Source organism: Neltuma alba, unplaced genomic scaffold, assembly GCF_004799145.2.
Source record: "Neltuma alba isolate B1F8T4 unplaced genomic scaffold, ASM479914v2 tig00010612_pilon, whole genome shotgun sequence".
Taxonomy (NCBI): domain Eukaryota; kingdom Viridiplantae; phylum Streptophyta; class Magnoliopsida; order Fabales; family Fabaceae; genus Neltuma; species Neltuma alba.
This window is the reverse complement of record NW_021635470.1, coordinates 18,899-44,364: the sequence shown is the minus strand read 5'-3', so window position 1 is coordinate 44,364 and position 25,466 is coordinate 18,899. Positions and strand designations below refer to the sequence as shown.

The 25,466-nt window shown below is 33.1% G+C and overlaps 2 protein-coding genes across 2 annotated transcripts; one reads left to right on the top strand and one right to left on the bottom strand.

The window, feature by feature from the left end:
* The first annotated feature begins 5,570 nt into the window (after positions 1-5,570).
* Positions 5,571-13,533, top strand: LOC114757589 (cullin-1). Its single transcript, XM_028946669.1, has 18 exons — positions 5,571-5,754; positions 6,081-6,250; positions 6,394-6,493; positions 8,760-8,945; positions 9,056-9,103; positions 9,177-9,380; positions 9,461-9,538; positions 9,705-9,794; positions 9,896-9,976; positions 10,089-10,151; positions 10,679-10,714; positions 10,794-10,880; positions 10,955-11,104; positions 11,189-11,244; positions 12,494-12,614; positions 12,717-12,878; positions 12,982-13,125; positions 13,267-13,533. The coding sequence occupies exons 2-18, from the start codon at positions 6,111-6,113 to the stop codon at positions 13,531-13,533; spliced, it is 2,013 nt and encodes a 670-aa protein (XP_028802502.1). The 5' UTR covers positions 5,571-5,754; positions 6,081-6,110.
* A 732-nt stretch (positions 13,534-14,265) lies between these two features.
* Positions 14,266-18,767, bottom strand: LOC114757590 (WD repeat-containing protein 43-like). The gene is made up of 8 exons (XM_028946670.1): positions 18,657-18,767; positions 18,229-18,322; positions 16,878-17,021; positions 16,679-16,794; positions 16,009-16,163; positions 15,472-15,560; positions 14,795-15,341; positions 14,266-14,576 (listed from the first exon to the last, which is right to left on the bottom strand). The coding sequence occupies exons 2-8, from the start codon at positions 18,316-18,318 to the stop codon at positions 14,377-14,379; spliced, it is 1,341 nt and encodes a 446-aa protein (XP_028802503.1). The 5' UTR covers positions 18,319-18,322; positions 18,657-18,767; the 3' UTR covers positions 14,266-14,376.
* Between the last annotated feature and the right edge of the window lie 6,699 nt (positions 18,768-25,466).

Sequence of the window (25,466 nt, the reverse complement as noted above, 5' to 3'; positions counted from 1 at the left end):
TTAACCTCATAATTCACCTCATTGAGGCTTCCAGATACCTTTGGCTTATATTTATCTCTATTTCTCATTCTTGGGTCTTGAGACTTCACTCCGAGTCTCTAACTTCCTATTTTCTCGGTCCTAGAAACTTTTTTTTGCAATTTAGTCCCTAAGAATCCCTCTGCTTTCCAGGAAATCTCTGGAACCTTTGCCAAGAAAGGTTAGTAGCCTGCCTATTTAGGCTAATTTCGGTTGCTTCTAGGCCCAAAATATACTCCCGCAGCAGCAATATCGTGAAAAAGGGTTTTAAGAAATATTCTGAATTGATCTCATGTCTTCTTGTGGCTGAACAAAATAATTAAAAAAAATCATGAGATCCGTCCCATTGGATCAGCTCCATTCCCTGAACGAATGTGAATGTATGCAATAATTATCATGTGCGTGGACGCGGTCATGGTCTTAGCCGAGGTCGTGGTCGTGGCAGGGTACGCGTAAATTATCATTATTGTGGTGATGAAAGTAACACTTATAACCCCAATACCCACCAAAAGAAGAAACTTAGTGATGGGTTGAAAAAAGATAAGAATGGCCCTTCAAGAGTTGTTTAAAATCAATGTTACCGACAGGAAAGGACATTGGTCACATATTTGTCATACGCCTGAGCATCTAACAAAACTTTATCAGGCATCCATATAAAGAAGTTCAAATAATGTGGAAGTAAATTTGACCTTTCAAATTGATGATGTGGAGGTAAATTTTGTATACAAAAATGATTATGTCAATAAGCTAAATGATGTTAATGGCCTTGAACTATGACACATTTAGATGTGGCTGATTTCTCTAAGAATCATGATTATAAGAGTTTGGATAATTTTAGTTTGCTTTATTTATGCTTTACTTACGTTATTACCTTCTCTTTTTTAAGAGCATTATTAATCATGATGTACTTTGAATTTATGTCAATGAATGTTTTTTTGTGTGTGAAGAATATAGATGTTTCTCTTCCTTTGTTGGGCACAAGAATAAAGATATATATATATATATATATATATCTCATAGATAGTGCTACAACACACACCATACTCAAAGATAGAAAATATTTTTCTTATCTTACGATAAATAGTGCAAGCATCAATATTATAGCGGGTGATACAAAACTAATTAAAGGTTCTAGAAGAGGAATTATAATATTACCTAGAGGAACAAAATTTGTTATTAGTTATGCTTTATATTCCTTTAAGTCTCAAAGGAATTTATTAAGTTTTAAAGATATCCACGAAATGAATATCATATTAAGACTATAAATGAGAAAAACATTGAATATCTACATGTTACCATGGTAAGAAATGGAGAAAAATGTGTCATGAAAAAATTACCGACATTATCTTCTGAGTTGTACTATACAAATATTAGTACAATATAAATAAATGCCACAGTAAACTAGAAGTTTATTGATAAAGATACATTTATTTTTTGGCATGATCGGTTGGGTCATCCCAGATCAACTATAATATGAAGAATTATTAAAAATTCACATGGATACCCATTGAAGAGCCAGAAGATTATTCAATTTAAAGATTTTTCATGTGCTATTTGTTCTCAAGGAAAATAAATTATAAGGCCTTCATTGACAAAAGTAGAAGTTGAATCTCCTGTATTTCTAGAGTGTATCTAAGGAGATATATGTAGACCTGTCCATCCATCATGCAGACCATTCAAATATTTTATGGTTTTAATAGATGCATTTACAAGATGTTCCCATATATGTTTGTTATCAACATGTAATTTAGCACTTGCTAGATTACTTGCTCAAATAATTCGACTAAAAGTATAGTTTCCAGACCATACAATTAAGACAAGTCGTCTTGATAATGCTAGTGAGTTTTCATTTCAAGTTTTTAATAATTATTGCATGGCAACTAGAATAACAGTAGAAAAATCTATTGCTTATGTCCACACTCAAAATGGCCTAATAGAATCATATTATAAACGCCTCCAATTGATTGCTAGACCAATACTTTTGAGATTAAAACTTCCCATTTCAGTTTGGGGACATACAATTTTACATGCAGCAGTAATTGTATGTATAAGGCCAACAATTTATCATGAATTCTTCTAGTTACAATTGACTTTTGGTCGAGAGGCAAATATTTCCCATCTTAAAATTTTTGATGTGTGGTATTTGTCCCTATTACTCCACCACAACGCACAAAGATGGTACCTCAAAGAAGGTTAGGGATATATGTTAGCTATGAATCTCCTTCTATAATTAAGTATTCAGAACTATTAACAGGAGATTTGTTTACATCACATTTTGATGATTATCATTTTGATGAGACAATTTTTCCAATATTAGGGAGAGATAATAAGCAGCTGGATAAAGAAATCACATAAAAAGCATTATCATTATTTCATCTAGATCCTCGTACACAACAATGTGAACTTAAGTTCAAAGAATAATTCATTTGCAAAACATTATAAATCAATTGACAAATGCACTTACTCATCCTAAGAAAATTATTAAATCTGATATTTCAGTTGAAAATGCTCTGATTAGAATTGATATCCTAGCAGGACAATTAGAAAACACAAGTGAAACCAAATGATGCTTGAAGTGGGCAGACCACTCAGTTCCAAAGATAAAACTCCTAGAAAGAAAAAAGGAGCAAATATTCATAATGGTTATGATAGTCAAATTGATGAGGCAAGTCCTATAGAGAGGACCAAAACATAACTAATCAAAAGGCCTAAGAAGAGGCCCAGGTACCTGAAAATAATGAAGAGATCTCGATAAGTTATGTTGCCGCAGGAAAAAAGATGGAACCGAGAGAATACAGTCATCGATAACATTTTTTCATATAATGTTGATGTTGAAATAATTAAGCAACATGAGGATCTTAAACCTACATCAGTTGAAAATGATGTAGACATAGAGATGATTGGCCAAAATGGAAAGATGCAATTCAAGCAGAGTTAAATTTACTTTCAAAACGTGAAGCTTTTGGACCTATAGTCCACATACCAAATGGTGTAAAACCAGTTGGGTACAGATGGGTCTTTGTGCGCAAATGAAACAAGAAAAATGAGATTATTAGATATAAAACACGGCTTGCAGTACAAGGGTTTTTACAAAGACCTGGTATTGATTATGAAGATACATATTCTCCTGTAGTGGCTATAATTACTTTAAGATATATAATTAGTTTGGCAGTCTATAGAAAACTTGAAATGCGTCTAATGGATGTTGTTACGGCATATTTGTATGGTTCTTTAAATACTGAGATTTATATGAAAATCTCTAAAGGATTTAAATTGCCAGAAACATGTAAGAATTCTCGAGAAAATTATGCAATTCGTTTGCATAAATCCTTATACAGATTAAAACAATATGGAAGAATGTGGTATAACCGAATTAGTGAATATTTGTTGAGAGAAGGCTATAAAAATGATCCAATTTGCCCATATGTTTTTATAAAAAGAAATGGATAAGAGTTTGCTATAATTATTGTCTATATGGATTATTTAAATATAATTAAAACTCCCAAAGAGCTTCAAAAAGCAGTTGATTGTCTAAAAAAAGAATTTGAAATGAAAGATTTTGGAAGAACAAAGTTTTGCCTCGGCTTGCAAATTGAGCACTTAGCAAATTGAATTTTCCTCCATCAATCGACTTATACTAAAAAGGTACTAAAGCGATTTTATATAGATCAGGCCTATCCATTATCTACTCCTATGATTGTAAGATCACTTGATAAGCATAATAACTTCTTGGTCCTGAAGTATCATATCTTAGTGCCATAGGTACATTAATATATCTTGCTAATTCAACACGACCTGATATTGCATTTACTGTTAGTTTATTGGCAAGATTTAATTCTTCCCCAATAAGAAGGCATTGGAATGAAATTAAGCATATATTTTGATATCTCCGAGGGACAATTGATATGGGATTATTTTACTTTAATGAATCAGAATCACAATTACTTGGCTATGCAGATGCAAGATTTCTATCAGATCCACATAAAAGCAAGTCTCAAACAGGATATTTATTTATTTGTGGACGTACAACGATCTCATGACGTTCAATAAAACAAACTTTATCAGTTACCTCATCAAATCATGTGGAAATAAATGTAATTTATGAGGCAAATCGAAAATATGTTTGGCTGAGGTCAGTGACTCAATATATTCAAAAAATGTGTGGTTTTTCCCTTGAATAGAAGATTCCAACAGTATTATATGAAGATAGTATAGTATGTATAGCTCAAATAAAAGGAGGATATATTAAAGGAGATAGAATAAAGCATATTTCTCCAAAGTTCTTTTTCACTCACGATCTTTTGAAAAGTGGTGATATAGATTTTCAACAAATTCGCTCATGTGACAACTTTGCTGATTTGTTTACCAAGACACTGCTGACTAGAACATTTGAGAAGTTAATGTATGGTATTGGAATGTGTTGACTTAAAGATTTAAAATGATATTATCATTAGGAGGAGTAAATATTGTATACTCTTTTTTCTGCACTAGGTTTTTGTACCAATGGGTATTTCCTAGTAAGGTTTTAATAAGGCATAATACTCGTTATGGACTTCCAATGGGGAGTATTATAAATATTGCATGAGTGGATGCCCATAACCCCTAACCCTTAGAATTCTCATAGGATTCTTTACCTTCAAATGTCATAAACCACATAACCTTCCTAATGAATGACTTGGGAGAAGTTTCTCATTATTAATGCCATTATGATATTCTTTATTGCTTTGTAATCTTAGTATAGGACTTAATGTTTGGAGGCTTATAAAGAGAGGGCATGCATAAGGTATTTTTACCATGAAACAAAGTGAATAAGAAAAAGATCATTGTCTTCTCTATTTCTTGTTTTCTCTTCTACTCTCTAGTATTCTTATTTCTTGTAGTTTTGCAGCATACTAATAATTTTTGAGTAGCAAATATTGCACAAATATACAATGTATAATTTTATCTTAATTTATCATTTGTAAACTATTAGTATTTCTTAAAAAGTAACATGTCCGTTAAATAAGAATAAAATTAAAAAAATGATAAAAAAATTAGAAATTACTAAATCCCAAATCAGGTTGGGTAACAACATTTTATTTAGTGTTAACAACACTAAATTTATAAATAACAAAATTTTTTTATTGACATTTAGTTTTTTTTTTGTCATTTTCCCGCTACTAAATTTTTGTAATATAAAGTTAATGAAATTAAAATTTTTCTCCATTTAAGTAAAATATAAGTGCCACGACAATTTGGGTTGATGAATTTATTTTAAATTATTTCAAATAAATGTTTTAATTTTATTTATACTAAATGAGATTATGAAAGGAGAAAAAAAAATGTCATGAACCATATTCAAGTATCGATAATAATTGTGGGGAATAAAATTTACAAAAAAATGAGATTTTATGTTTTTTTGGGAGTGAGAAATGAGATTTTATTCAAAGTAAAATAAAGAGATAAATGAATGCAAGAACTGGGAAGTTAAGGGAGGAAACAATTTTCACCCGCCTTCGAATCGGTTTCACTGAATCTGGTTATAAGCTGCATTAACTCCAAATAAATGCACACAATGTTCTAGGCAGAACAGAATCCTTTATTTTCGTTCAGCTTGCTGCTGAATTTGAGCCTCTTTTCCTCCTCCTGGGTCATCTCCTCCGTTACCGACCATAGCTAGGGTTTCATTTGGGAAGAAATCTGCGATTGAGCTTTCTCCTTCGTTAAGGAAGGGGGTTTTGTTGTTATTTACTTGCTGTATGTATGCCTGTTATTGTAGCTTCTCCATGATCTCGCTCTTCTGATCTGTGTTGTTATCTGCTGCTTGAATTTCCCAGTCCTGTTGTGAGTGATGGGTTCACATTATTTGTTTGTTGATGGTTTATATGAGAAGAAGTGGGGTTGAACGGTGGTGTGGTTGAGATTGAATTTTTCGGCCGTGGTTCTTCCATGGGCGGGCGTATTTGGGGGTGAAATTTATCCTGTATGCTGATTACTATGGTTTCGTTTTTATTTTCTGATTCTTTTCTTGGTAAAGTTTATGTACTTCTTCAATTTGTAAATATTTCGCTCGTGTATTGCAGTTTTTAATACCTGGGATTAAGCTTGCCAACATGTCGATGTGTGAGCGCAAGACGATCGACCTAGAACAAGGATGGGATTTTATGCAGAATGGCATCACAAAGCTGAAGAATATTCTTGAAGGGTTGCCCGAGCCTCAGTTTAGTTCCGAGGACTATATGATGTTATATACGTATCCGTCGCTAAGCAGTTTCATTGTTCACATGTTTAGTCTATAATTTATTTTTATTTTTCATTTTTTTTTGTTTGATCACTTTGGCTTGAGTTGATCGCATATTTTCGTTAGGCACTGCATTTCCTTAAATCGTGTTGCAGGACTATCTACAATATGTGCACTCAAAAGCCTCCTCATGATTATTCCCAGCAACTGTATGACAAGTACAGGGAATCGTTTGAAGAATACATTCTATCAACGGTAACTCTATTGTCTGGATATCTTTTGGATAAACTTGCACGTTATGTACTGTCTTTTTTTTTGGGGGGGGGGGTATGTTACAGTCTTAAGTTTTGCCTCTTACGTGCCTAGCCTCATGACATCGAATGTGACATCGTTTATTCCATAGCAATGAATTTGGTAAAGGCTGCATAATCACGACTTAATTGGCTAATTGACGTACTTCTGTTTTAGAATGCATATTATGTTGTTCTTTAAAGGCATCCTAGAAGATGCAAAACAAGTAACTAATGGGGTCTGATATTGATTATATCAAAGTTATCTATGGAGCTTCCCATGCGTATTGTAGCGACATCAGCTCCTAAATGGCACAGGGTGCATCACAGTTACACTCAATAATGCTGAGCAGGTGTTAAATATTCAAATTTTTATTTGATTCTCAGTTTACAACAATACACTAATGAACAGATATATATATATATATATATATATATATATATATATGTTTGCATGTTTGAAGGGCTAAAATCATATCCAAATCACAATCTCAATTCCTAATCTGATAAGCGTTTGGACTCAAATGTTATGTAAAACACTATGCCAAACATTTACTTTATCTTCAGTCTATGAATTAAAAAAAACTGATTGTCAAAGAGAGACTGCATACAATAAGAAATTATGGATCTCAGTCAGCAAGCTGTTGCTAGCCTTGGGTTGTGCCAATGACAGACAAAAATAACTATTTGGCTAACAGCAACGTCAAGCTTTCTTGAAATGTGCTTGAAAGGGGTAGGAAGTGCTGATATTTATGGTTAGGTAGAGCAGAAGGCTACACATGTACCATTTGTATCTATGTGCATTAAGATCCTGATTCACGGACCTCTTGGTTTGAGAAATAAAAATAAGAGGATTGAACATTTCTTTTGACTCTTTTTCAAATTTGATAAATGTTGGTTGATCGTATGTACCTACTATCATCGGAATTTGAATATCATTATTTTTTCCAATTTTGTGCATGTTGTGATGGCACATGTTGGCTGTGGAACTTGCTGTAACTGTGCTGAATGAAATTGAAAGTTGCTAACCCACTGCTGTGTAATTGAATTAATAAGCTAAGACATTACCCGACTATTTTCTATGCACTAAGCAGCAAACCTTGAAGTGGAGGTTTCTGGTTGGGATGAGCTGCCATCGAGTAGACCCTGGAAGATAGTTCTCATCGTCGAGTTTGTAAGGTGTAATGAGATTGATTTTGTCGTTGGATACTATTGGGCCAGCCATGAATGAAGACTGGTTGGCACTTGAATTAATGCTGGCTTGGAGTGCGCCATATTTGCCAAATTGAACAGGAGTGTTAGCCATTAAAATTCAAGGATGAATATCGCAAGTTTAGTGAATTGATCACGTGTGATAATGTGACTTGAAGGGGGAAAAAAAAGGACAGAGATCGCACTATTTTGTGCGAATGAAGGCAAGAAAAACACAATATTTTGTGCGACATAGATGGCCCACATAAATTTACTAAGTTCATGGTACCAAGAAGAAAATAGAGAGGGAGAATAAAGAAGAAATTGGTTGAGTAATTGATGCTCAGCTTCAAAGCTTTATTGATTTATTTGCTTGATAGATATGGTAAAAATAAAGGATAAAGCCTTAGGATAAAACCTAATATCTTAAAATTGAAATTTAGATCAGGATAGAAACATATCCTATCTAATCTATCTAATTCATTCTAATCTAAATAATACATGAAATAATTAATAAAGAACTGACTAATTGGGCCCTCCTAAGTGGGCTTAGGCCTCATCTTTCAACATAAAAGAATTACTAGCTGAACATTTTCTTATTTCCCATAAAGATCTAATATGAAAAGTAGTAAATGATCCTCGTTGTGGGCCATCTATGTCGCCCAAAATATTGTGTTTTATATCACTATGACTGCCTTTTCCTAATATTGTCAGATCCATATATGTATATGTGAGAATGAGGCTCAGAAGTCATATGAATCTCAAATTTAAACATCATTAGAAGCAGTATTTATGTCATAATGAGGCACAGAAGTAATATGACTGAAGCACACAATACTTTTATGTATTTTAAAATCGTTAGCTAAATCTCAAATTTTGTGATGGGTTTTTTTGGGGTCATGTCTAGTTTATTTTACAGTTTAACTATAAAGTATGCCATTAGCATTTTTTTAAAATTATATTATTTTTTGTATTTATCAGTTGCTACTATTTTCTTTCCAACATTTCTTCTAATAAAATTCAATCTTTGTATCATTTAGGTATTACCTTCTTTGAGAGAGAAGCATGATGAATTTATGTTGAGAGAGCTCGTGAGAAGGTGGGCAAACCATAAGATTATGGTTAGGTGGCTTTCTCGCTTCTTTCACTATTTAGATCGCTACTTTATTGCTCGGAGATCACTTCCACCTCTTAATGAAGTTGGATTGAGTTGCTTCCGGGATTTGGTAATGTAACAACTGAATCTTCTGTGGGGTTATGTTATTCTTTCTGCTAGGACGCTAGTACCGAAGGTAGCTTTCTTGCAAATCAATTTTATGTGCTTCTCTATGTACAGGTGTACAAGGAACTAAATGGTAAAGTGAGGGATGCTGTTATCTCTCTTGTAAGTTTTTTTGTTTTAGTGAGATCTTCATTAACTGCAAATTTATATGAATTAATCGAAATTTTTTCCAAAGATTGATCAAGAACGGGAGGGAGAACAAATTGATCGAGCTTTATTGAAAAATGTGCTAGATATATTTGTTGAAATTGGAATGGGACAAATGGGTTGCTATGAGAATGATTTTGAAGCTGACATGCTCAAAGACACCTCTGCATATTATTCTCGAAAGGCTTCCAACTGGATACTTGAAGATTCTTGTCCTGATTATATGCTCAAGGTTTGTTTTCTCTGTTGTTCTCACTGTAGCTTGTTCACTTCATTTACATTACTGGATATCATTTGCTCTGGTGCTCACAGGCTGAGGAGTGCTTAAGGCGTGAAAAAGATAGGGTTGCTCATTACTTGCATTCTAGTAGCGAGCCGAGATTACTTGAGGTTTGTTATTGACTATCAGGTCTACTACTATGTTGAATAGGTCATATCTTGCTAGGCAACTCCAAAACAAAGTTTGTTATAGACTATGATTAAGTTTTGTGGCTCGTGTTCAAAGTTTCTTAACAATTTTGATGTTTTTGTTCTTCTTGTGGAAAATCACTTCTAGAAAGTTCAACATGAACTATTAACTGTGTATGCAACCCAACTCCTTGAAAAAGAGCACTCTGGATGTCACGCATTACTTAGAGACGACAAGGTATTTGGTAGACCCTTTTTTTAAAAAAAAAAAATTAACTTGTGATGCCTACAATTGTTATGCCATGCATAATATGTTTAACTCTTTCTTTAAATGCTTAGATTGAAGACTTATCACGGATGTTCCGGCTCTGTTCTAAAATACCTCGCGGGTTGGATCCTGTTGCTGGTATATTTAAGCAGGTTGATACTGTTGAACTTATCTTTCTGCATTTCCTCCCAGTTTTGTATGCCAATAAGGAGTCTGATCATGTTGGTTTGTTTATATGATGTTCTCTTTCCTTCCACGTTGTAGCATGTTACTACTGAAGGAATGGTGTTGGTGAAGCAGGCCGAAGATGCAGCTAGTAACAAAAAGGTCTGATATCTGGTCTACAGTTTATACATCTATATTTGGAGATTATTAAATGAAAACTTATACTTGGGCATGCATTACCTTCCGTGTTTTCTGAGCTAATCGCTATCATGTGTACTACGTCAGAATTATCATGCAGCGATATACAAGTTCAGGGGAAAAGAAATTTTTTTGTTTTTGTTTCTAAATGTTTCACGAGCATGCTTATGATGTTAATCAAAGGTTATATGAGGTACAAGTAAGAGTATTACCAGTTCTAAAATTCTAACTTCAGTGTAAATGATTAGTTCATTTGGTTTAAATCGAACTGCACTTCAATTGCTTTTGCCTTAGATCTGTACTGTTAATTTGTTCCAGCGAAATACTTGTATCATTAAGTTCTAAAAAGGCTTCAAACGGCCACATAGGCGACCGATAGCTTCAAACTGTCTCTTCTTTCTGAAAATTTTGTGCAAAATGATGGCATTTTGAGGCAATTTATTTTTATTCCTAACCTTTCTTCTTTATGTTTCTAATTAATATTCCTACAGGCAGAGAAAAGGGATGTTGTCGGCATGCAGGAACAGGTAACAGCTGAAACTTCCTTAGTTCCAAGGCACAGTAATTTTTTCATGTGAGGGAACTGAAATTGGTTTCTTTCTTCAGTTTTTTGTTCGGAAGGTGATTGAGCTGCATGACAAGTACCTGGCATATGTGAATGGCTGTTTTCAGAATCATACACTTTTCCATAAGGTTTTGATCTGACTTTGAAATTGTCGTGTAGGATAATTATATTGTTAAATAACTTGAAATTTTTTATCTTTCAGGCGCATAAGGAGGCTTTTGAGGTCTTCTGCAACAAGGGTGTTGCTGGAAGCTCAAGCGCAGAACTGCTTGCAACCTTCTGTGACAATATTCTTAAGAAAGGAGGAAGTGAAAAATTGAGTGATGAAGCAATTGAAGAAACTCTTGAAAAGGTCTGCATTATTGTAAATGTACTGCATGCATCTGTAAAATAGATTCTTGACTTGGGTTTGTTTTTTTGGCTGGTCTGTGTGCAGGTGGTCAAGCTGCTCGCCTATATTAATGACAAGGACATGTTTGCTGAATTCTATAGGTAAATTAAAGGAGAAAGGAAAATTTCGTTGATGATTAAGTTTAATTATTGCTGCTCTGGGGGGTTCTATCTTTCCATAACTTTATCTGTTCATTTCTCTATTAAAGCAGACAAGTTGTCCTAATAGGTTTATCAGTCATTAGCAACTGTGTTTACAGATTCATTTCCAAGAACCAAATTCAGGGTTGCCACTAAGTTTTTTCTTTTCATTTATTTTAAACAGAACTAGAAGTAGCAAGTGTTAGCACTCTCATACACTGCCGCATAACTAGCTAGAAGTTTATTATTGAAGACCCCTTAAAAGGTGAGGTGGATGTAGGGGGTGTTTGGCAACCTCTAAACCATGGTTTTAGAAGCACTTTTCAGCAAAACGAGGCAAACTCCTCCACATATTTACTTCTTAAACTGTAAAAGCACTTCTGAAACTATGGTTTGGTTTCTATCCAAACACCCCCGTAGTTACAATATTAGGAAAACTATAATAGAAATACAGTGGTATAAAACAAAGAAAGTGGAGAGAAATTGGAGTATGTGGATGTGCATTATTATCATGTTGTTGTTATATTCTTATGACTGATAGTCCTATACTCATTATCTAATCTCACAAGACATTTCAATTAGAAAAGGGCCATGGACTTTGTGGGACAAAAAAGTGGAGGGTAGTGGAGGGTTTCCCTCTTGCTCACTATTGATATTAGGGATGAAGAAGCCCAAAACTATATATTCCTTTGTGTCTTGCCGATGCTGCAGATATGGCAGAGGCGGCAACAGATCTGCTGCTCAATCCCATGAATTAGGGTTGAATAACTGGGAAGAATAAGAACAGAATGATGTTGAACATTAAATCCCTTAATAGTCAGGAAAGAACGTTCAACAAATAAACGGCATTGGAAGGAAAAGATAATGACATTGTAACGGGCCCTAAATGGGCTGAATTAGGTTGGCAATGGGAGATATCGTTGGCCAAAAAAAAAAAACTATAATAGGGATACCAAAATGATCCTTTTGTGGTCTTGGCGAAATCATTATGTTTCATCATGATATTAATACCAGGAGTTTAACCTTAATGGTCAATATAGTCTTCTGCAAATTTTGAAATGTGCATTTTTACCCAAAATCAAATTTTTAGCATATCACCAATTGCCATTGTTGTGACTGTATCGCAAGGCTACTCAAAAACAATCTCGTGTTTCTATCAGATGCTTTGAAAGAGTAATACTCATACAATGGCTTGCTTGATTGCCTGCAGGAAGAAGCTGGCTCGGAGGCTCCTCTTTGACAAGAGTGCCAATGATGAACATGAGAGAAGTATTTTGACAAAATTGAAGCAACAATGTGGCGGACAGTTTACTTCAAAGATGGAAGGAATGGTAAGTTTCCCTTAAAACTCATGAATTGATTTGATATGTGGCATTCAGGTACCATGTTTGGATATTTAAAGAGAATATTTAAACAATTGTTGCTCCCACCAGGTTACAGATTTGACTCTGGCGAAGGAAAACCAATCTAGTTTTGAAGAGTATCTCAACGAAAATTCGAATGCAGACCCAGGAATGGACCTGACAGTCACAGTTCTGACTACTGGATTCTGGCCAAGTTATAAATCTTTTGATCTCAACCTTCCAGCGGAAATGGTATATCTGAATCTTTTGGCCAAGTGCTCAATACTAATTAACCAGCATTTGGTCGATTTTGGTTGCACATTAATGTCTCTTCCTCTTGCTCCATTTTTGATAGGTCAAGTGCGTTGAAGTTTTCAAGGAGTTTTATCAAACAAAAACGAAGCACAGAAAATTGACGTGGATTTACTCCTTGGGCACCTGCAACATAACTGGAAAATTTGATACAAAACCTGTGGAGCTGGTTGTGACAACCTATCAGGTTATAATCTTATCACATGCTTCTTTCCTATAAAAGTATGACTTGTATGTGTTCCCTTCCATTTGACATATTTGGGCGTCCGGTGATTCCTGTATAGGTTTCTTTATGCTGATTCAATGTTTTTTCTCGTTTTTTCAACAGGCTGCTGCATTGCTTCTCTTTAATTCGTCAGATAAATTGAGTTATTCAGAGATATTGACTCAGTTGAACTTGACCGATGATGATGTTATTAGACTGCTTCACTCCTTATCATGTGCCAAGTACAAGATTCTTAACAAGGAGCCAAGCACCAAAACAATATCATCCACTGATGTTTTTGAATTTAATTCAAAATTCACCGACAAAATGAGGACCATAGCAAAACCTGCATCAGTGATGAAGGAAAATATGAAAATTACAGTTCATTAAATTGTTGTTTAATTTCTTGCTTTGCAGAAAATATAGAAGTACGATAAACAGATGAATGTTTATAATCATGTTGTCAAGAATCAAGATAGCTATTTAGACAGTAAACTCCAAAGATCTTAAGATTACCTACCCCTAAAACCATCCTGAGCCTATGTGGTACGAAAAATGGCAAGGACCAGGCTATCCTCCCCGACCCTGGAAGATTGCATGCATAAATTTACCTTTTTGAATCCTAGAATTGCATGCATAAATTTACCTTTTTGAATACTGGAGTGCCGCTTTCTAGCTCAAATTAACCCTCTATGATTATAATTGTTGATTTTCTTTTCTTTTTATTGTGTGTTGACCATTGTTTTTCTTGAATGATTGCTCGATAGACTTGATTATTGAACGTGTCTAGGTTTAACTGATTATTGTAAGCCCTTTATCTAGTGAATTGTGCCTTTTATGAGGGGTGCCTTGTTTAATGTATAAATATTATCACTTCAGTAACTAAAGGTTGTTTTATTTTTTGGCCAGAACTAAAGGTGTTTAGACGTGAAATTTTGCGACTTTTGTAACCCATAACTCATTTTATTGAAGTATGATGAGGTTTGTATGGCTTTACACTTACATAAGAATTCTATGTAATTTATACAAATTTTTTGCCATAAAAGGGAGCATTTTAGAATTCAATCTTTTAACCCCTCATTGATCCTACATAAAATTTTGATCTTGATAACCTTGTTTCCAGTAAAGATAATTGCCAAGAGCCACGTCCAAAACAAGAGCTTAATCAGCAAAGGTCCATGAATAGTTTAATTATAAACTCTACCATGTTCACATAGTTGATCTATTACCCAACTACTTCATTCGACAATAAAGATGATAGATCTTTGCAGTACCTTCAATCTCCATAGATACAGATTCACTACTTCTAACCAAACCATCCATAACTTCCTTGCCTGAAGAGTCTTGAAATTCTTGCTCTTGCACATGAGAATCAAAAAGCTTAGGAATTGGGAGCAGAGCATCCTCTGCATTAGCACGGTCTAGCGCAGTAACTGTCAAATGCAAGACCAAAAGTTAACATAATTGAAAATAACATCAACAAAGACCAACAAAATTTATAGGCTAGATACTATATACTAATTAAAAGGATCAAATGACAAGATTATGATCACCAAAGCAAGCATATCATAAGGCAAATTAATGAGAAGTTCTCATTCGTGAGAACAAGGGAAATGCTAGTGACAGTTCTGTAAAGACAATAAATTGTCACCTTTTTTTACATCTTTTGCCTTCTTAGGCTTTGCGAGGGACTTGTTCAACCGAAGAAGAACACCATCATCAGAGAAATTCAATTTTATGTCTGAGCCAGAGTGCACTGAAATTTTTTGAAACGATGGTTTTACAAGCAACCCATGAACAAGTAAAATCTGCCCAGAGGTAGGATTGTGGATGCCTTCTAACTTTGCAGCATATATTGCTGGCAATGCACCCATGTAATTTCTGGAAGATATCTCTTCCAAAGATAATGATATTTTAATGGGCTTCACATTGCGTAGTTCCTCAATATTATTTCCAAACCAAACATAACAATCACCAACTTCTGAGATAGCCAAAACAGATACTCCAACATTGTCAAGCTCCCTGCTAGGAGTGCACCTGCTATCAAGAAAAACAGCAGGATGATCCATTGCAAGAACACAACTAACTGACTTCTTTTTTGCCCCATCAATCCTCCAGACAGCAACATATCTTTCCCCAACAGCAGAGGATAGAATATACTGCCCATCTTCAGTGAAGGCAAGACACCGAACAGATCCCTATTAATTTAATTTAAAAAGTCAGACAATGCTCACAAAGACAACAAAGAAAATCAATGCTTATCTTCAGGGACAAATGCAAAGGGGAATAACACAGTATACTATACACAAACACACACACGACACTCACAGGATGGCCGAAGAACTTCTGTATCTTCTTGTGATCAGAACAATTAAAAATTTTTAGTTGTGCTGCTGCAGTAGCTATTGTCTTCCCATCTGATGCAAGTGAATCAAATAAAGCAGAAAATTCAGAAGGGGAAAAAAATGTCAGAATTTTGCAGGTTAATGTAAATAATGATTTGTAGAAGACTTTGAGTGAGTACAACTCAGGAAGTATTGTTTAGAGTTTAGCATGGACCATTTAACAACCATAGAGCTAAAGGCATGGTTGGTTTTCATTCTATTTAAAACAACTATGCAACTAACTTGAGAGTAGATGTCTCGTTACAAAATGCTGATTGAATCAGGATACATAAAACCTAAGTTTCCTAGTTAGTAGTTATGGCCCCTTGCAATGTACCAGAAGCTCCACTGTTTCCCGGGAAATCTAAAAGACTTAAACCCTAATTCAGATTGTGCCCTTAGTAAAATAAAATAAAAGTGTCAACTTCATTTCCTACGACCAAAAACTAAGAGTCCTGCAAAAGCTGTGAAGCATACATACCTGAAGAAACAGACATACAGGATATTGCCTTTGTAGAAGCTTTGAATTTTTCCAACAGGTTTCCTGTCTTACAATCAATCTTGCAAATCATTCCATCTGCACCTGCAGTATAGACACATGATCCATTTGTAGAAGATGAAACAGCTTTCACGCCTCTGCAGGTGAATGAGCAAGAAAGAGAAAAATGAATCGATAAAGTAAATGTCATGTTCTTATTTAACAGTGGGGAAGTAAATATCATCAAACCCGTCAAAGTAAAAATGAATTTTGCCGGGGATAAACTCATGAAGAGGTTAAGAAAGAAAAAGAAAGTTATTGAGTTTCAAATAAAACCACAAATTCCATGTAATCAACTCATCACAATTTCAAACCCTTACTGGAAACAAACGGGTAAAAATCATAGAAAGAAAGAGAAGTAGAAAAGAGACCCAATATCTCTATATGACAAGCCTAAAGTTTTACAGCACAAATAGCATTAAATATTTTTAGAATATGACAAGATAAAGAGAACATGTTGACAATGCTTCCTCCTATGGAACCAATACATCCAGATATTATGGTGTTGGAGTAATGAATCTACCCCTCTCATTAGCCGCTATCATATTTCAAAATACTGTAGAAAGAGTGCAGATTGCGAGTCTTTGTTAAGGACAAATGATCTAGGACTTACCCAGGATGGCAGTCACCAATTCTCCAATTTAATTGACCAGCAGACACATCAAGTGCCAACACGTCACCACTACCTGTTCCAAGTACTAACAATGAGGATGTGTGCTTCCTTTTTCTCTGCAATAATTAGCAGTATCAGGAGCAAATATTCTCTAAAGGCAAAAACAAGTACACAACATAATTACAATGAGCCAACCAACCTTTTCTTCTAATGACAACCACTTCATGCATGTATAATCTATTGAAAGATGGCCTTTCACTGATCCTGCATATATACTTGCTGCATCACTTGATGTGATGTCAGCAAACTCCGTCTGGATTTGACCATTAACTGTATCCCATATCTATACAAGAAATTGTAAATGTGTCACAAACTCTTTGAATGTAAAAACATTCATCTTTGATCATTCAAATTCAAAATTGTTCCCATAAAGAATAAGAGTATATGTTTTAAGTCACAAAAGCATGATGTGAAGCACAAAAGGGAGCCACTTTATATATTAAAACCTAAGAATTGTAGGCCTGAAATTTGGTTTTTACCATTAGAACTACCTGACTGTTCGCAATACATGGCCTTAAAGTGTTCCCCTTCCAACACATCATGCAACAAGTTACAAGATATAGCCACATGCTACTTGACATGTGTTGTGAGTTCATAATTTAGAGCTATGAAGCACCCAGAAAAAGAAGTCGTGACTGCATTTGACATGTATCGCAAACTCATATATTCACATTGAAACCAAACATCTTAGATTTATTGATGCAGCCATTGCCATGTTTGTAACAATTTTAGCTCAATGAGTTTTTCCCGAACCAAAAAATTATCTCATCTTGAGTCCAATGATAAAACAACAATTAGTGTCAGCCTAACAAAAGTATAGAACACGAAGGAAAGACATTTAATATGAACTAGTAGACTACTGATTTTCCAAATAAATAATGGAAAATTTATTTGAAAAACTGTTGTGAAATTCATCAAGAATAGGATCTCAAACTTTTGCCCCAGCCAATGGAGTATAATTTTAAGAAGAGGATGAAAACCAACCTAGAATAATCACAAGAAACAGGTGAAAACAAAGGCTACGTCAACGGAAATAAATAGCAAAGAACAGGAAATTGAAACTAAGTTATACATACTCTCCCTAAAAACCTTTTATACCTCGGAAACCGTTAGCCTGCATGGTTTCATATCCACTAATAAACCGTCTACAGTAGACCCTAACCCCATTACTTCCAGGTCCTTGACCTACTTGATCCAAAACTACCCAAAAAAGAAATGAATAAATAAATCCTCAATTTGGTCTAACATTGAAGACAAGTTATCTTTTTGAAGCCTAACTCTTGGTGTTCCTCCCCAACTTTGGAAGTGATTAGCATACTGAAGACAATGGCATTCAACGGAATGGCTAAAAAGTTTCGTGCACAAGGTAAAGTGGTGTAATACTATGCCACCAGAATAAGTAGAATGGCAACTATGGTAATGCTTCGATAAACCCATCAATACCTGTAATTTTCAATCATTTGTTGTTACTAGTAAAAAGAACCACATACCTTTATGCGACCATCTCCAGCGCTCATAGCAAACAAGTCTAACGAGGGACTAAACGCTGTTAAAAGGTCCCTAATGTCCGATGGACCCATTCTCCTAAAACACAGAAAAAGCAACTTTAGAAAATTGAAAACTCACCAGCACGAACAGAACCACGAAGAAATGTAAATAGTCCAAGGATTTCCGGTGCAGAATATACAAAGCATGCAAACTCTTGGGACCACGAAGAAGATTCCCCCCCCCCCCAAAAAAAAAGCAAGAACACGCGCACAGTCACAGAAATTCTAAATCAACAGAAAAAGTGATTCAAACATGTAATGAGTACATCACAGGCACTTCTGAACCAAGCATAACTATAGTTACTTACAGAAGCGAAAGTGTAGCTAGACTAAGAAGTTAAAGTACAAGTGAAGGTTCACGAACGGCGTACGGTAGAATAGGCCGGAGGAGAATGATATTCAGAAGCGGAAACACAGGCTGTAGCAACTACTAGCAATAGCAGCGAGGGCAACAGCCGCTTCTCTCTCAAGTGTTTCCCGCGCCGCCGTTGGACGCTGCCTCGGTGTGCCAGAGGTAAAAGGAAGGATGGAGGCTACGTAGCCCAATGGGCCTTATTTGATGCAGGCTACCTGGCCCAATGGGTCTAAATATTCTGAACTTCTCTGGGTACCGAGAGTATCCTCTAATATCTCATGTTTTGGTTATTAAAACTTTTAATCAAAGTATAATAAATTTATGGGAAGAAAACAATAAAATACCCTGAAAATTGCTAAAAAGGTAAATTTTAAAATTTTAATTCAGACTCCTAATACTATTTTGAAATTTTCAAATCTTGTAAAATTACATAAATGCCCTTTACTATATTTTTCTTTAAAAAAAAATTTGTCATCTCAATGACTATCCTGTTTTATGTATTGACAACTCTTTTATAGCTATGGATTATATTTATTTTTAGAATTCTGATAACTACTCTTATTTAATTATGCACTACTTTTGTTTACGACCAAGGTTATCAAATTCACGAGTTTAAGCAAACTCGTGATAATGATATAAAATCGGATCATAAACTCAGATCGTAAATTCGTAAAAGTTTACTTTTATTAATAAACTGATATTAAAAGTATATAATCAAATAATTAATATACAAAAAATGATAATAATTTCATTTAAATATATTTCATATTTAAATAATTGAAATTATATTCATCAATGTTCATAATTTATCACATTCAAAAAAAAAATTTGTATAGAATTCATATACAAAGTCACTAAACATAATCAAATCCAAAAATTTAGCACGAGTTTAAGAGTAAGTTAACACGATTTTGTAAGTTAAAAACGTAAAAACAGTAAACTCGTTAAATAAATTCGTAAGTTTAACCGAGTTTACAATTATCACAGGTTTAAAAGTGAATCGACACGGTTTTGTTAGTTGAAAATGTAAAATCGTTAAACTCAGAGACTCAATTTGCGAGTTTGACAATAGTGTTTACAACTGGCTATTTTTGTTTTTAAAAATTTGGTATGTACTCTTGTTTAACTATCGACTACTCTAGTTTTACTATTGATTGTTTTTGTTTCAAAAACTAAAAAAAAATGTATTAAGTGTTGTTAGAAATCTAGGAATTACTTTTTATTGAGTTATTTATTACTCCTGTGTAGTTAATAATTATACTTTTTAATCATTAGAACTTTAAAAATAAAAGTAGTTAATAATTAAACTAAAATAGTCAATGGTTATGTGAAAATGGTCACTAAGAGTAATAACAATGTTATCATTTTACAATATTTTAAAATTCCAAAGTAGAAAAAATAGTCTAATTTGGATTTTAAAATTTACCCAGCCTAATTTATCTTTTAATATTTTTGAGACTATTTTAATGTCATTTTAAAAAAAGTATCACCATAATTTTAAAATTTAAAATAAAGTGTCATTTTTCGACCAAATTAATAAAGCATCGTTCTTACCTTAAAATTTGGAAGTGTTTTCACATGCAGGGCTCTACTTATCGTGTAGAGGAGTAACAAATGACTATGATTTTACTGGGAACATTTAAAAAGCAACAATCAGGGGGAGATGGCTCTGTCGACCAAAAAAGGAAAATAATGTTACAATTTCAAGTCCAAAGTAATTTAAAAAAACTGAGTTTATACCATAAAAAAGATGTCACTTTTAAGACTATGAAATCTTAAAATGTCGATTAAAAACATTAGTCGGTCCTTTATTGATATTTAAAAAATAACAAAAATACTCATATTCGCGTATGAGTCTAAGAATCTGAAAAAGACAAGTCAAAAATGTCAAAAACTAAGTTAGAAATTCTTAAATCCTCAATTTGAATCTTGTTCAATTGAGCATTATTTTCATATCATAGTTTGACTTTAAGAAACGACAATATATAAATATATAAGTTTAAAATGATGGAAAAGCAAATATAAAAAAATTGCCTAGATGAAAACAAATACAGCTAAAGCTTTTAAGACTTCCTATTCAGTTTTCAGCACTTTCAAATTCAAGCTAGTATTTTCCAACCTGTACGTGAACAGGGACATTTTTTCCATTGACTTCTTTTCGAAAAAAATTTAGTAGAAAATTAAGGTTGTTAATTGATATTTTAAAATCTGGAAATTTGAAAGTGGCATTACCATTGTTATATTATTCCAAAATGTCATTTTCCTCACAACTAGTAATGCGTCATCGTTGTGGAATTTTTGAGCTTAACAAAACACCTTTCTGGCGGGAGAAATAATATAGGTAAGCTTGAGCCAACAACCTCCGAGCACAGCCTCGAACAGAAAGATGCTCTCCAATGATTGCTTTACTAATTTTGGAATCCCATGCACCAACTGCCTAATTTCTTTCATATTTTCAATTTAATTATTATAACATGTATATAAAAGCAATACTAAATGCAGTAATTAGATAACTAATTTCTATGAATAAAAAAAAACTAATGAAATTGTTTAATTGTAAAAATATCCTTTTTAATCATTTATATGAAATAATAACTCATTTGATGAAAAAATTTCTTGAAAATATGCAATAAGAAAGGTTCAGGAAAAATATTATAAATTTCAAAAACAAAATAAATTAAAATGTTATATTTAAAATAAAAACAAACCCACCAACTAGTTCTTTTTTTAATACTTTATCAGCTAGTTTTCAAACTTAGAACAGGTGTAATAATTTATTTTTCTTTGGAGTTTTGGACTTTTGTGAACTTGCATGTGCTTGCGCACAAATGCTGCCTCAACAAATTATGCCCAAGACAAAGCGTATATTTTGTGGCGCTTGGAATAATAAATTTCCAGCGATTACATTACATATACTTCCCTATATTCATATCACCATACCTATAACTTGCTAAACCAAACACATTCCAATAAATAAAAGTAGCAGCTGAACCCATGATCACCACTTCAAAAAAGGTGATTCTTCAAATGCTGTTTTTGACTGACGTATGGTTGGATTATGCTGAGAAAAGAATATACACACACATATTCATGGGGTAAAATAAAAAGAGGTGTTTATAGAAATTGGTTGAGACAACTTTTAAGACCAAGGGGGTGTTTGGGAAGCTATAAAAGTGCTTCTCAAAAACACTTTTCCGCAAATTGAGACAAACTCCTCCACATATTTACTTTGTGTACCGTAAGCGAAAAGCATTCATTATATTAAATAAGCCCAAACTTTGTGGACATAGTAAGTCTAGAGGTTTAAATCACCCAAGTCATTATAGCTTATGAAATCCATTCAAAAACCAGAGCATGAGTCTAAATGGAAGAACATAAAAGCAAGAATAGGAGGTGCTGTAAAGCTAATCAAGAATTTTAAGAGGTGTCCTATAGGGATGTGATTAAACCAGTCAACGACACCTCTATCCATGTTTAAAACCCCAACGACAAGGGGTGGGCAAGCCCAACGACATACCAAAACAAGCACGTCCTATTGAAAGGTAAATCTTGCCATTTTCGAGTAAAGAGAAACTAAAGAGTGTGAACCATTAAAGAGAAACTAAAGAGCCAGTTTAGTGTGAGTTGGAAACAATCGACCATATAAACTAATTATATAAGTAGTTGTTATATTAAAAACTAAAGGCAGTATATTAAACTTGTAAAACGTTCATATATTTTGGGTCTTTCACGTGTTTGCATGGTTGCTTGGAAGTTGCAACATATGTATGCTTGGATATTAGAACCATGCTACAAAACTTCAAACTTATATTTTATAACTAATGCGTGGGAGATGTTTTTATAAAAAAAATATAGATAAAAAAGATTAGAAAAATCATATACTTAAATATGTTTATTTATAAACTAATTATTATTTTTATCATATTGTTGTTGTTGTTTCCTTAAAAATAAGTTTTATTAACGTTTATTTTCTATTACATAACAAGGATGTTACAAAATCATCACTTTAACAAAATAAATGTGGAATGAAATCAATAACTTTTTAATGAACTAAGTGTTTGTTTTTATAAGGATTAACTCTATCCTTACAAAATTAATATTTGTTTTAAGAAAAAGCTTGTTATGAGAAGTAATTGTTATATATAATTGTTCACTTTGCTTTATGATCTTGTTCGACTAAGAAACTAAGCTTCATGACCTAACTAGAAAAAAGAGGTTTCCAAATAGAAGTAGCGTAAGTGCTATATATGTAGAATTAATATTCACATTGAATTTTTGTACTTTTCCCCCTTTTCTCCCCTCTTATTTTTGTTAATATTTTTTTAGTTTGAAAAAAATAAGGGGGCTCCTTTTATATGAAACCTCAAGAAGTTGCTCTCTTACCCTAGATACCTTCAGCTATTAATATCAAATAGAGATAAGAAGACAATAAATGTAGGACACCATAAGATGATCGCATGAGAAGCTAATTTAACTCAACTTTAACATTTTCCCCATATTTGAAGATTTATAATCCGACACTGACCGTGATGTTTTTATTTATTATATATATAATAAGAGTAAAAAAGGATAATCATTTAGAGTTGTTTGGAAAGAAAGGCATCATAGAATAATCATTTAAAATTCTTGATGTAGGGGCAATAGATTAATAGCTGTTACAAAAATATATATCAAAAACCATTAGACTCTAACCAGCATCGAATAGGAAGTTTTATATAAAAACCCTCCTATAAGAACATAAAAGCATAAACACTTGACTGTTTTTAATGACCCAAGTACTTAAAATCACTTTTTCCATTCATTATAAGATAAGATTGGTAACCTCAAATTAGTCAATTGGCTCTTATGAAATCCTGATACCAAATCAGATGCAAATCTTGGAAGTGAAAATTATGTACTAATCATATGATGTCACAATCATATTGAATGAGTTAGATTTGCATATTAGATTTGTCTAATCAACTTAATTACTATATATAAATAAGCTTTGGCCCATTCATAATCAAGTTTAATTAGGTGAAGCTTACATAATGTAGGGCACCGACTGAAGAACTTCCTTTTCCACTTGTTCAAAAATAGAAAGTTCATGATGTCATATAAACTCTTTTATTGTTGAACTCTGACGAAACCAACAAAAAAAAAAAACAAGACAAAATTAAAGTTGTGTATATATAAGCCATTTTTTAAAAAAAAAATTTTTTTGCCTTCCATTCCATTTTTTATCTTCCCTCTTTAATTAGTAAAATTCATAAAACAAATTTACAATAAAAGAATGTAGAGAATTTAGATTCGATATAGTTTAGGAAGATCAACATATATTTGTTACAATTAACCAATTTAACCAATTTTTTTAATCTTCTAATGTTAGTAATTTAACTCTTATATCAATGATCGGGAATAGTATTTAGTGTGGTTTCAACAAGGAATTATGATCTTCATAGTATCAAATTTCAGTATTTAAAAAAAAATATATTTCCCCCCTTCATTAGAGCTTTTTTTTTTTCCATAAAAACAAAAGGCATGTGACAATATTTTATTCACAATGGCCATGGCTTTCAAGGAAGTAGTTCTTTAAAACGTCAACTTTGAAGATAATGTTTAGCTTTATTTTTAAGATGACAAGACAACATAGAGATAAGAGTTTATATTTGAAAGATATACTCCCCCAGTCTTACAGATAGAGTGTCTTCTAGAAAAATGTTTTTAATTCTTTTTGTAAAACATTTAACAATTTTAAGTAATACTAAACATTTACTAATAATTGTTTCCCCTAAAACCCCTCATTAAATGCTGATGCATATGTGTGTATATTTAATAGGAACTTAGTTGAAAACTTATTTTTGAGATAGAATTAATGACTGATAAATGAGACATAAGTGATATTTTATAATTCATATAAAGGACAATGAATCAATGATTTCTTGAGCTTAAACCCTAGCCTTTCAATATATAAAAAAGAGACACAAGTGGGAAATGGGAAGTGATTAACGTGGTCCTGTTCTGTTTAGGTGCCACACAAATAAAAAGCAAAATAAAATGTGAACATAAGAAGAAATAAAGAAAGTGGTTCAATAATGAATGATGGAAGTTGAACAAACTAGACTTATTATTGCCCATTTGCCAAAATATATTATTTATAATATATGTTAGGGATTATATAATGAATGGTTAATGTTTATCATATTATTCTGTACCCTCCTACTCTATTTTGGGTGGCTTCTTTCTTAGTTTCTACTTTCTATACTCTATATGACATCAAAAATCCATGGAATCTCTTTTCATGCCTTATTGATGATCATCGATTGATCAATCTGTCTCCCACGAAACACAACTATTTTGGCTGATTGTGCATGATTATTAATAATTAAATATATGTGTCATTCTAATTGTCTAAAGTTAAAATAAAACAATCAACTGACCTTTAATTTATAGCATCACGAGAACATTATCGTAAGGGAAGAAGGTTAAACAGTAGCCTGGATATATCTATATGAGTGCTGTCCAAATTTTAATATAGAGAAAATTAAGAATATATGTATATATAATTTACGATAGACGAACTCTTGGGTATTTCACTATTTTGTTTAATGACTTTGAGTTCATCGCTTTGTGAACCATTCTAACTCTTTAATGAGTTTTATTAGGTCCTACTAGCTAGTTTGCCTTCTTCAATTATTTGCTATCAGGCTACATTCAATATACTGCCTCCAGTGGCTAATATGAGAATTACTTAGGAGTTAGATTTAGTTTTAAATATAAGACTTTACAATTGATTGCAGAGGATTTTAATAAAAGATGGGGATGGGTCTGTGAGTGTAGAGGGTTT

Bases quoted from the DNA above. Each gene is read 5' to 3' on its own strand.
- LOC114757589 (XM_028946669.1), top strand. From the start codon at position 6,111: ATGTCGATGTGTGAGCGCAAGACGATCGACCTAGAACAAGGATGGGAT. The intron at 10,881-10,954 runs GTTTTGATCTGA...TTTATCTTTCAG, and splicing joins ATCATACACTTTTCCATAAG to GCGCATAAGGAGGCTTTTGA. The intron at 12,615-12,716 runs GTAAGTTTCCCT...TGCTCCCACCAG, and splicing joins CTTCAAAGATGGAAGGAATG to GTTACAGATTTGACTCTGGC.
- LOC114757590 (XM_028946670.1), bottom strand. From the start codon at position 18,318: ATGGGTCCATCGGACATTAGGGACCTTTTAACAGCGTTTAGTCCCTCG. The intron at 16,795-16,877 runs GTTGGTTGGCTC...TAATTATTGCAG, and splicing joins GGTTGTCATTAGAAGAAAAG to AGAAAAAGGAAGCACACATC. The intron at 14,577-14,794 runs GTGACAATTTAT...TGCATTTGACAG, and splicing joins GGCAAAAGATGTAAAAAAAG to TTACTGCGCTAGACCGTGCT.